Source organism: Anabrus simplex, chromosome 2, assembly GCF_040414725.1.
Source record: "Anabrus simplex isolate iqAnaSimp1 chromosome 2, ASM4041472v1, whole genome shotgun sequence".
Classification (NCBI taxonomy): domain Eukaryota; kingdom Metazoa; phylum Arthropoda; class Insecta; order Orthoptera; family Tettigoniidae; genus Anabrus; species Anabrus simplex.
Window position 1 is genome coordinate 480,435,129 of NC_090266.1, and position 12,958 is coordinate 480,448,086.

At 37.6% G+C, this 12,958-nt stretch overlaps 1 protein-coding gene across 1 annotated transcript in view; it reads left to right on the forward strand.

The window, feature by feature from the left end:
* LOC136862892 (uncharacterized) overlaps positions 1 to 12,958 on the forward strand; it is a 330,052-nt gene that overhangs the window by 69,329 nt on the left and 247,765 nt on the right. The window contains exon 3 of the mRNA XM_067139172.2: positions 2,655 to 5,180. Coding sequence (XP_066995273.2) covers positions 2,655 to 5,180 — 2,526 coding nt within the window. The remainder of the gene's footprint in view (positions 1 to 2,654; positions 5,181 to 12,958) is intronic.

Genomic DNA, 12,958 nt, shown 5'->3' on the forward strand with positions numbered 1-12,958 from the left:
TAAAATGGCAGTGAGGGATTCAGTAGGTGGAAATGTAGTAAGCAGTTTGGCCTATGCTGACGACTTGGTCTTAATGGCAGACTGTGCCGAAAGCCTGCAGTCTAATATCTTGGAACTTGAAAATAGGTGCAGTGAGTATGGTATGAAAATTAGCCTCTCGAAGACTAAATTGATATCAGTAGGTAAGAAATTCAACAGAATTGAATGTCAGATTGGTGATACAAAGCTAGAACAGGTTGATAATTTCAAGTATTTAGGTTGTGTGTTTTCCCAGGATGGTAATATAGTATTGTGAGATTGAATCAAGGTGTAGTAGAGCTAATGCAGTGAGCTCGCAGTTGCGATCAGCAGTATTCTGTAAGAAAGAAGTCAGCTCCCAGACGAAACTATCTTTACATCAGTCTGTTTTCAGACCAACTTTGCTTTACCGTAGCGAAAGCTGGGTGGACTCAGGATATCTTATTCATAAGTTAGAAGTAACAGACATGAAAGTAGCAAGAATGATTGCTGGTACAAACATGTGGGAACAATGGCAGGAGGGTACTCGGAATGATGAGATAAGGGCTAATTTAGGAATGAACTCGATGGATGAAGCTGTACGCATAAACCGGCTTCGGTGGTGGGGTAATGTGAGGCGAATGGAGGAGGATAGGTTACCTAGGAGAATAATGGACTCTGCTATTGAGGGTAAGAGAAGTAGAGGGAGACCAAGACGACGATATTTAGACTCGGTTTCTAACGATTTAAAGATAAGAGGTATAGAACTAAATGAGGCCACAATACTAGTTGCAAATAGAGGATTGTGGCGACGTTTAGTATATTCTCAGAGGCTTGCAGACTGACCGCTGAAAGGCATAACAGTCTATAATGATAATGTGTGAATGTATGTAATACTTGTAAATTTATTTTTGTCATTACTGATTCATGTTATCACTAAACTCTCTATCATTGACAAGTTATGCAATGTAAACAATACTGTACATATCTGTACATATATAAGCATGTTTTAAGTGATCTGATAGAATCTGAGGATGTTCTTGTAGAACGAAACATGTCATTCTTTGCATAATAGTGTGTATTTTTACAGGTATGGTTATAGTGTTATAATTTATATTGTAATTGCAGTGTGTTTGGCAGGCGGAGATGTTTTTGTTACATTTAGAATTATATCAGTTTTAATTCTATATCTAACCTGTAGAGGGATTTTGAATTATGTGTTACAAGCTAATATTGAACTGTTCTATCACCTTTTTACATTCTGTAGTTGTAGTATTTTTAATTTTCACTTGTGTTAACTGTTGTGTTGTTGTGTGTGTGTCCTCCACGCTCAGCTCCGCGCCTACAAGCTCCGCAACCCGCCGCATCACCGATGTTTCTAGAGCCTACGAGAGGACTGCACTGCGCCTGGCATGCTCGTCTGTGACGTCAGCCAGCGCCTTACCGAGGACTACCCCAGTGTCCAATGACCAGACCACACTGCAAGTCAAACACGGAGGCATTCCTCTTAAAAATGTGTCCTGAACAGGTGGACTGATCGATGGTCGTGACGTCTCACCTCCGGACATTGCCTCATCTTCCCTGATTCCCGTAGCCACGTCGAACCCCGAGTCAAGCATTCTGCTACACTCCCAAGTCCTCACCAGTGCTCCGACGACTATCTTAGCATTCTGCGAATTAAGATATGGATGCAAGTTCGTTGCAAGTCTAAGTCCAATACTAGCATTCTACTAACGCGACTCTCCCTACAAGTTACACTTGTTATCCCACAGCAGATAGTTTTCAACTATCCAAGGACATTTCCCAGTGGAATAGACTATTTCCTCAAGGTAGGTTAGAATGTGTATATAGGACTCTCTCTTTGTAAATATATATTTGTGTCACAGACTTTCAATCTAGCATTTAATAACAGCATTAACTGCGTGCAATCAATCAAGCTTCAAGACAAGTTTCATTATATTTCTTGTAAATACTGTATAAAACTATTGAAGCAATAAACTTTATGTTGTGTTACTGTATACCAAGTTCCTTGTATACAACATTAACCTGTTTGTTCCTTTTAAACTCCCGTATTTGTGCCAAGTTTCCTGGCCTATTGTCTACTTTTCTCGGATCAAAACTCCTTAGAATTTCCCTTTCATTGAATGGGAATGCTTCCCTCTCCCTTCTAAAAGAAATTTGATGTACAATGAAATTTGTTTGGAATTGAGAAAAAAATGTATGTTGAAGACCTGGGACTGATGAGGAGAGGAACCATCCACTCATAAACATCAGTGTGTAAACTGTAAGGTTTGTTCTTGCCTTTTGGTACCTTTGTATAATTAGGTCCTTCTCAGTCCTTTCTGTTGCTCTCTTCTCTCACTAATGTGCATTTGTGTTTATGTATGTTCCTGAAATAATTTCAATATTTGATTTAAATATTTTTTCTTGTTTTAGGTTTGATATGAATAGACATCATATTTAGTAATTATTGAGAGGAACCATATTTCTCCCATTCTTGCTACATTTTGTGATGGGAAATCATGATGATGATGTGATTGTGAATAATAAATGTATTTTAACATTATTTTGTTCTACATATTTCATTGTTTTACTTTCCTAGATCTTCCCAGGACAGTCTTCTTTTTTTACTGTTTTATGTTTTATGTTTGTTTTAGGAACCAGCTTACTCATCTTATTTAACATACACCGCAGAGCCATTGGAGCCAGGAGGAGCAATTTCAGTTGTTCAATCCACCCAAGAATCAAGCCTTAAAATAACAGTTAACGAAGAACACCACAATGTATCAGAGTACGTAACGTATTCTAATTACAGTGCAGGATCCAGAACCCCTTCAGATGGAAGAGAGTTGTATGATACAGATGATACCAGTTTCCTTAGTGATTACCCTAGACTAAGTTCTCACAGTGGCCCTACTGCAATAAGCTCTCTTTGTGATCAGGCTCAAGGAAGTTCTAATGGTGAACACCATAAACTTGTTCTTTCTGATGATCTGATCAAGACTGATGGTGATGAAATGGATGTGTGTAGTGAAGATCAGTGTGAAAGGACAACAGACGAATCACCTGTAGTGTCGTTAGTAGAGGGGAAAATTACAAAATCATGTTCTTTGAATAGAAACAAAATTCCTGTCTTGTTGAATAGGAATGCCAGTACGTCTGATGCTAGTGAAACATGTGTGAAAAGTGTTAGGAATAATGCTAATCGCTGTGAAATTTCAGAAAGTAAAAGTCAGGCTAGGGTTTCAGTAGTTTCTTCTGTGTTATCGGTTAATAATTGTGATAACATTCCCGTTAAAGTTGAACTAGATAAAAGTAGTTGTTCTCGTTCTGTTGTTGTTGATCCTGAAATGAGATCAAGTAAAGAAAGTAAATCATTATTGTGTTGTTCTACCACTGATGTATCTTCAAGAGTTAAAGCTAGTCAGAATGATGTATCGAACACCATCTCTCATTATTCAAGTGACCCTGCACTACTGTCTCCTTCCTCGCGAGATGAGAATGATCAGAGTGTTGGGAGTCCTGGTACACCTCTAATGGATGAGCAGCCATATTCTCCCGTTGATAATATTGAATCTGTGTGTACTTCATGTGAAGTGACTGGAAAGACTGAAGGTGGAAATTGTATTAAAGTTGAGGCTCAGCCTAAGAAAGTTGCAAAGGTTAAGTTAAAATTAAAAGCATTGCCTCAAATTAAACAGACTTCCTCAGAAAGTGCAGTGGTTAGTTTTAGTAATTTGACTGTGTCAACTACAGTTGAATATGGAACCTATACTCCTCCTCTGCCTTCTGACAGAAGTTCACAGTCAGTCAGTCTGATGAAAAGCACTGATGAAATTAAGTGTGATTATGTACCTGAGAACAATAGTAAAGATTCGTTACTCTCATCCTCTTGTCAAGATAATAGTCCTGTTGATGTTAAAAGTTCTATCCCTCATCCTTGTGACAATACAGGTGAAGCCCAAAGTTCTGCATTAAGTTCCAGTGAAATTAATAAAATAGTTCCTTCTGTGGAAGGGAATAGGTGTACCACTCCTGACTCTGGAAGAACTTGTGTTGTGCCGAATGTTCGAATCTTGACTGACTCGTGTGATGGTGATGCTGAAACTATAAATAATGAATGTCTTGTCTCTTCTGATAGTGTATTATTTATTAAATCTGCTGGTTTAGCCAATTCTGTGCCTAATGTTCATGAAGTGCTCAACAATGAAAGTCCAGATTCTCCTAGTAATGTTGATAGTGTAAGTAGTGTTAATTTGCCAAAATCTGGTGGGAATACTTCTGAGAAAAGAACAAATAATCCAGAAAACTTGGGGTTTAAAGGTGATACTGTAACAGAAGTACAACCTGATACAAGTGTAGTTATAACATCAGAAGGTGAATTTTTTTCAAATCAGAGCTGTACCTTGAATGAATCAGCCCCCTTTGCTGATTTTTCTTCATGTTCCATTAACCCTGAATTGGTTCCAGAATCAGGCTTCATTCATTCTACTGTAAATCAAAGAAATGACTTTGTGGATGAATCTTTGAATCATGTTAATTCCTGTGAATCTGTTCATCAGAAACATGCTGATAATAAGTGGATTGAAAATGTGAATAATCAGGAAAACATTGTATTAAAATCTGTGGAAAGTGTAGTTCAACCTGTAAGTGTATCTTCTAATAGGGATGTTCACAGTCATAGCAGAACTGCCCAGGATGGTTCTAGTGAAAAACAAAAGAGATCTGTGAGGAATGATTCTCGTTCTGATCACACTGAGAAAGGTAAGAGAGGGAGTGCAGACAGCAAGGTCTGTGGCAGAAAGGACCGATCGCGTAGTTCCTCCTCTTCCGATAGAAAGCACTATTGTTCGAGATGTTACAAGCGTTCTAAAATTAAGAGAGCTAGTATTGGTGTTCAGTGTAGGCGAGATAAAACTGTTGATAAGTATATCAAAATTCACGAGTCACCTGATTCAACATCTTTGTGTGTAGGACCAAAAGTGGATTTCCAAACAAAACACTACTCTTTGCCTCGACCAATGCCTTACTTTCAACCTGGACTGGAGCACCTGAAATATGGAAGATTCATTCGTATTGAAACATACGCCAATGGAGGTGCTACAATTGTTCATATGTATCAAGATGAAATAGACTGTCTGAACAAAGATGAAATGGAAGAGCTGGCTCAAGAGTATTTCAAGGTAAGCACTCAAAATTTGTCAGTACTCAGTTTTTCATTTTCAAATATTTTTGTGAAACTTTTGGCATAGAAAGGAAGTATTTGTGTTCAAATGCTCCAGATTGCATGAACATTTTTAGGAGAGCTTAAATATGATCACTGAAATTGATTGTAGGTTCTTCTCTTTGTAAAATTGTGCAGTTGATCAAACAAGTAACTTCAAGTAGTGGCAGTTAGTAATGTTATTTTATGATGTTTGGTCACAACATTGATAATGACCAGAGAACACCCTAATAGAAATGAATTATATTATCACTACAAGTGCAATACATACAGGGTGAATACTCGCCTAGTGTACACTCAATTGTTAGTGTTGATATGGATATGTCTCTGTTCATCTTCAATCAATATCAAGGAGAAACTGGGGCATTTTAGGGAAGCATTCCGACACACATTGCAGCGTAACAGTGAGCATATTTGACAGCCACATCACTGCACATACCATCATCAATGTTGCAACCAAACTTAGAATAATGTTATTGACCACAACTACATCTTGTGCTTCTTTGATCAAATGCGTAATTTTGTGTCGAAAGGAACCCTACAGGCGTTTTCAGCAACCATATTTGAGCTTTTGTACAGATTTACATGAAACTCTAAATATTCAAACGTAAATACTTCTCTCGTTGGTTTCATCAATCTTCAAAGTGTCAAAATTTCCTGGCATAGATATTTCACCATATAGAACAACGAATAAAGATTTTTGCAGAACATTCCTGTTCAGGATACTTTTTATAATCAACTGCCTTTTTAGAGTTATGTTGGTGGTGGAACGTTATTTACTGGTATTCCCTATTGGAGATGTAAGTTGTTTCAAGAATATAGTGATGGGCTTTAGTTGTGTACATAAAAGGCTCCGAATGATATGATGTGTGATTTTGGATCCATGCTTACTGAAGCAATCCTCTTGTCTGTTCAAACAGGCAATGTAGGATAGAATAGGCTGATTATTAGGCTTCTATCTTTCAAGTGGTGGTAGTGTGTGGAGCCTAAGCAAGTGCCAAAAACTTGAGAGTTATGTATAAATTAATACTTTGTATATAGAATTTCAACACTAACAAACCCATTTATAAAGTTGAAGGACACAGTATTTTGGCAGAAATACATAGTGGATACTTCGCTTAACCCGTTTAGTACCAGTCTCTTATAGGTGGTGTATGCAAAGAATACCAGGCTTATTTTTAAGGAATTGCATGTTTCAGTAAAATCATTATAACTTTCTTATTATTGAAGATATGACTCGGACACTTTTACTTATCATAGAAAAGGCGGTTCTTGACATGTTTTTAAATTCACAAGCTATGTTATATTAATGCTATAACATATAAAAAATGAATAGTTTAACAATTATCAAAATGAAAATTGAAAAGTCAAAATTGAGATAAAGAAACACAAATCAAAATTAAAAGTATGCACTGAAAAATATTATTGTCTGCAGATACATGCTCTTGGTTCACTATATGCAAAATTTCAATAACCTAGGCACTAAAGTTTCTAATTTAAATATTTTATGACCGGGTGTCTCGAGATACAGCGGGGAGGGCTCGAACCAGGTGTCATTTCCAACTGAAACTTCACTGAACACTGTAATGTGCATATAGGCATTGTTGTCTTTACTGCCTACATCACAGCCTACACTGTCTTCATTTCCATCACTTTCGATATCAGCATCACTGTCACCTTCACTAATGACAATACCACGAGGTTTATTTTACTGTGGAATGTCATAGCTACACTCACTTCCTGTCTCTGATATAACACACCAACATCATTATTACATGACCCTGATATAGCTACATCTTCATCAGACTCAATATAGTCGTCATTGGCACTGACTCTGTTAATATATTCAGCTAAATCATCATCGTTCTCTAACACATCGCGCGTGGCAGAGGCCATTTTCCTACTCTCAAACTTTTACGGTGTACAGAATATAGGTCGCTTTGAAAAAATCATATCTCTGTAAATAAAGCGATTGGCACGATAGTTGTGGTAGATTTAGAAACTGCAGGTTCCGAAGAGTCTAGATCACCTGCATTGTGCTGCTATATGTCCGGAAACTAAGAACTACAAGTAAATACAAAACTGCCTGCGTAAGGAGTGCTATTGCGTTCCCGGCAATTTTTGCTCGCTCGCTGAGGAACGCTTTTGCGCTCTCTGGTATTCTAAAGGTTAATGATAGAGTGAATTAATAAGTGTGGAATATTAACAAGTCTGAAAATATGTTATTAATATATCTCTTTTTAGAGGAATGATATTTTCAATTGGGCATACAAAACATGAACTGAATATATGAGCATTAGAGTGTTGGTCATCCTGATAAATTTAAAAAAAAAATGATATCTCGCAGCATTGTCATTTTATCAGCTGCTGAAGTTAGCCCATCAGATCACTTCACAGACAAATTCAAATGAATTTTGCAAGGTGGTGTTGCTAAATCTGCACGTGGCCTTAGACACACTTAAAGAGAACCAAGCAAAGAAGGCTTGCATTGCAGTGTGAGTCCAAGTCCATGTCTGCCTGCTGAACGAATATTACCGTAAATTACCGATCGCCTAGCTTCTACTGATGCCAAGAAATCAGCATCAAACACATAGGTTTTGTTCATTGTCACCGTAGCATACTTGCTATGGTGTGATCCTATCAGTTCGGAGGTCTGTGTTCAAATCCCTACCATGGCAAACCTTTTTTGGAGTTTTTGATTTGTTGGATGCGCTTGTGAACGGTTGGCTGTTGAGAAAGCTCTTGCATTATTGTAGTGAAAAAGTAGTAAAAACCTATTGAAATTATTTAAATTTTGTGTGTGTGTGTGTTCCATTTAGTGCTATTTGTATATTGGTGTTTAGTGCTTGTTGGTAGAAATTGGGAGTAGTGTTATTTATTTGAATTTTATAACAAGTAATTCATTCGGTGTTCAGTAGATTACGTCTTCTAAGTAGGCTAGGTAGGTGTACTTTGTTTCGAATTTAGGCTTAGGAATTTCTTTAGGTGTTAATATTAACTTTTAAAACAATATTTTTAAATATCTGTAGGTTCATTGTTATTATGCTTACAAAGGCAGATTATCATAAGGAGTTGTAACTCATTGTAATTTCCGCCGCTACTTTTCCGATATTTCGTACAGATATCCGTTCAAACTGTCGCGAAGGTGATAGTTTGTTGCATTGAATAACACGATAAGCCTGTAAACGTCGATTTAAAGAGAAGTTAAAAAGAATTCACGGTAATTTCACTGGATAATTACGGTACTTAACAGTTTCTTGGATTGTTGACGATTGTTGCTACAAGCACACAATAGTAGTGTAAATAAATACAAAGTCAGCTGATTCATTATTCCGATAATTTGTAGTCTTAGTTCCCTGCATACTTGGTACTTTCCACCTTCGTTTATTCATCGAGTAAAAGTTAATAATCAAATTCCTATATCCCAATAATATTGCACTTCAAGCCCCCGGCGTGGTTTTGACAGAAATTATAGTAGGCAACCTCTTATTCTCAGCATTGGACACTTTTATTCTCTGCCCCGCGTAGTAGGGAAAATAATACTAATCCACCAGCGGTAAAAGTTCATATAACCACACATCAGCTGAAAATTGTAGTGTAGATACACTGTAGTATAGATACGGTAGCCTACATTTAGATAGTGCCGTATCTTGCCTGCTATATTCGTGTGTTATCTTTCGTGTGTATCTATTAGATCGCAGTACTAATATAATTTGTCTAAGCATTTAACTTTGTTGGTAATCTTTGAGTACAGTAGTTCTTGCAAATTTCATTTCTGTTTGTGCTTAGTAGTGACATACGGTACCGGTTTCGTAATTAGGATACGTCTGAAAGTAGTTTAAAAATTACTGTAGTGTACTGTACAGTAATATACGAGTAATTTAGAATTTAGTGTGCTTATTTTATTATTGTAAAATATTTGTGTAGTACTGGTGTAGTAGAGGTATCCGTAGAAACTCTTACTAAAATTCTGTTGTTGTAATTAGGATAGGCTTAATTGCAGTTTGGAATTATGTAGTTCTTGTGTATTACTTTCGATATTCAGTAATTAACATCAGTTTTTGTCCTGTTAGGGGTTGTAGGATAAAAAATAGAGTACGACTAAGTAGTATTGTAGTGTAGTCGTATATTAATTACCGTATTGTTGTGTGATCTTTGAGTACTATCCCAGACAATATATACCTCCGTTCTTTTATTTTTTGCAAATAAGTTATTTTATTTTTATTTTCATTTTTTCCATAAGAATGGCTAAGGAGCGTGAGTGTACGAACTGTGGGTGTGGCGAGGCATTGAGGTGTATGAGGGGTGAGTTGGAGAGTTCGAGGGAGATAATTAGGATTCTCACAGAAGACAGGAAGGAAGTTAGGACTCCCTCAAACAATGTACAGGTTACAGTAGGTGTACAAGAGGGAGGGTAAGGAAAGGGGGGAGTTGTAGAAGACAGGTGGTCTAATGTTCTAAGGGGAAGGAGATTGCAGGCTAAGGGCTCTATTCAGGATCAGAATTCAGGACAGGTGTCTTTGCGAAATCAGTACGAGTCACTCCAGGTAGAACAACAGAGGGAAGATGAGGGACAGGGAACTGTTGCTGAGATGTGTGGAAGTAGGAGGAAGGGAAAAGGTAGGAAAGGGAAATGTAGAGTAGAGGATAGGAAAAGACAGGTGGAACTGGGTCATGGGAAGGAGAAAAGGGAGAGGGAAGTAGCTTCTGTAGCTATCAGGAAAGATATGGCTGACCAGGAGGGGAGGGGATCAAATGAGGTGGGTAGGGTTGAGACTCTGGTCATGGGGGATTCCATCGTTAGACACGTGGGGAAAGTGTGTGGAGGCAAGGGAACCAGGGTAGAATGTTATTCAGGAATTAGGTTGAGGCGGATGTTGAGGAAAGTAGAAGACAGGGAGGAGGGGAAGGAGAAGGTGGTAGTGTTTCACGTTGGTACCAACAACATACGGCAAGCTGATATAAGTACCAACATAGTTGGAGATCTGTGGGGTCTGGTAAATGCAGCATGGGTGAAGTTTAAGAAAGCGGAGATTGTTATTAGTGGAATACTCTGTAGGAGGGATACTGACTGGAGGGTGATTGGGGATTTAAATGAGATTATGGAGTGGGTATGTGGGAAACTGGGAGTGAAATTTCTAGATCCTAATGGGTGGGTAGGAGATAGGGATCTGCGCTCTGATGGCCTTCACTTAAACCGCAGTGGTACATATAAGTTAGGAAATTTGTTTGGAAGGGTAATAGGGAGGTACATTCAGAAAAACAGGGTGGCCTAGGGAGCGGTGATAAGGGAACAGGGAACTGGAAATCAAGAGGGATGACATAAAATTGTTAGTGTTGAACTGTAGAAGTATTGTAAAGAAAGGAATAGATTTAAGTAATTTAGTAGATATATATTTACCAAATATTATAATAGGAGTTGAATCATGGCTGAGAAATGATATAATGGATGCAGAAATTTTCTCACGGCACTGGAGTGTGTATCGTAGAGATAGGATAGGAAGGGTGGGAGGGGGATTATTCATTCTGGTGAAAGAAGAATTTGTAAGCTACGAAAAAGTTAAAGATGAGACACATGAAATTCTAGGTGTAAGGCTCATTTTTGAAGATAATAGGCAACTTGATATATTTGGAGTGTACAGACCGGGAGAGGGTAGCACTGACGCGGATTCGGAATTATTTGATAGGATAGTCGGCTATGTGGAAAAAGACATCGAAAGAAATGTGATTGTAGGGGGAGATCTGAATTTACCAGATGTCAATTGGGAAGGAAATGCGAACAACAGGAAGCATGACCAACAAATGGCAAATAAGTTAATATGGGAAGGACAGCTGATTCAGAAAGTGATGGAACCAACCAGAGGGAAAAATATCCTGGATGTTGTGCTGATAAAACCAGATGAGCTCTATAGGGAAACTGAAGTAATAGATGGTATTAGTGATCATGAAGCTGTTTTTGTCGTAGTCATAAATAAATGTGATAGAAGGGAAGGTCTTAAAAGTAGGACTATTAGGCAGTACCATGTGGCTGATAAAGCAGGCATGAGGCAGTTTCTAAAAAGTAACTATGATCAGTGGAAAACGGTAAATTAAAAGGTAAACAGACTCTGGAATGGGTTTAAAGAAATTGTTGAGGAATGCAAAAACAGGTTTGTACCTTTAAGGGAGGTAAGGAATGGTAAAGACCCACCTTATTATAATAGAGAAATAAAGAGACTAAGAAGGTGGTGCAGACTGGAAAGAAATAGAGTTAGAAATGGCTGTGGAAGTAAGGAGAAATTGAAGGAACTTACTAGAAAATTGAATCTAGCAAAGAAGGCAGCTAAGGATAACATGATGGCAAACATAATTGGCAGTCATACAAATTTTAGTGATCAAATGGAAGGGTATGTATAGGTATTTTAAGGCAGAAACGGGTTCCAAAAAGGACATTCCAGGAATAATTAATGAACAAGGGGAGTGTGTATGTGAGGATCTTCAAAAGGCAGAAGTATTCAGTCAGCAGTATGTAAAGATTATTGGTTACAAGGAAAATGTCGAGATAGAGGAGACTAAGGCCAATGAAGTATTAAAATTTACATATGATAACAATGACCTTTACAATAATATACAAAAGTTGAAAACTAGAAAAGCGGCTGGAGTTGATTAGATTTCTGGGGATATACTAAAGACAATGGGTTGGGATATAGTACCATATCTGAGGTACTTATTTGATTATTGTTTGGTCAGAGGAGCTATACCAGATGAATGGAGAGTTGCTATTGTAGCCCGTGTGTATAAAGGAAAGGGTGATAGACATAAAGCTGAAAATTACAGGCCAGTAAGTTTGACATGCGTTGTATGTAAGCTTTGGGAAGGCATTCTTTCTGATTATATACGACATGTTTGTGAAATTAATAACTGGTTCGATAGAAGGCAGTTCGGTTTTAGGAAAGGTTATTCCACTGAAACTCAACTTGTAGGATTCCAGCAAGATATAGCAGATATCATGAATTCTGGAGGTCAGATGGACTGTATCGCGATTGACCTGTCTAAAGCATTTGATAGGGTGGATCATGGGAGACTACTGGCAAAAATGAGTGCAATTGGACTAGACAAAAGAGTGACTGAATGGGTTGCTATATTTCTAGAAAATAGATCTCAGAGAATTAGAGTAGGTGAAGCTTTATCTGACCCTGTAATAATTAAGAGGGGAATTCAAGGCAGTAAAGGTGGACCTTTATGTTTTCTTATATATATTGTGCCCTTTTGAAGGCAGGCGTTGCGGTATTCTTCTTGCTTGATTGTTGCGCCGGCTGCTCCTGTAAATAAAGACATCAAATAATACCTAACGCTCACATGGACTCTTATCTTCTTGGGTGTTTCATCTTCCTCAGGGTTGTCGGGCCACCCATGATCAGGGTTGAGGGAGTGAAAGATGGGGCTCAGCTAACTACCAAATAACTGTACTCACAAGACTGAATTAAATTGAAATAAGTAAAATAATTTATTAACAAATCTGCAAAATAAGTAATGAAATGAAAATTTAAATGAAGTGAAGTTAAAATAAAATGAAATAAAATTATTGGAAATAAAACAATCCGAGTCTTCTCAACAAAAATATCAAATATCTGCTTTAGTGAATCTGACTTAAGGTCAACAAAATTTAAATAAATGATCATCACCATCAAACTCGTGTCTTCACTGTCCATGACACAACAACAAACCAGAGATCAACCAAGATTCAGCATTCATGAA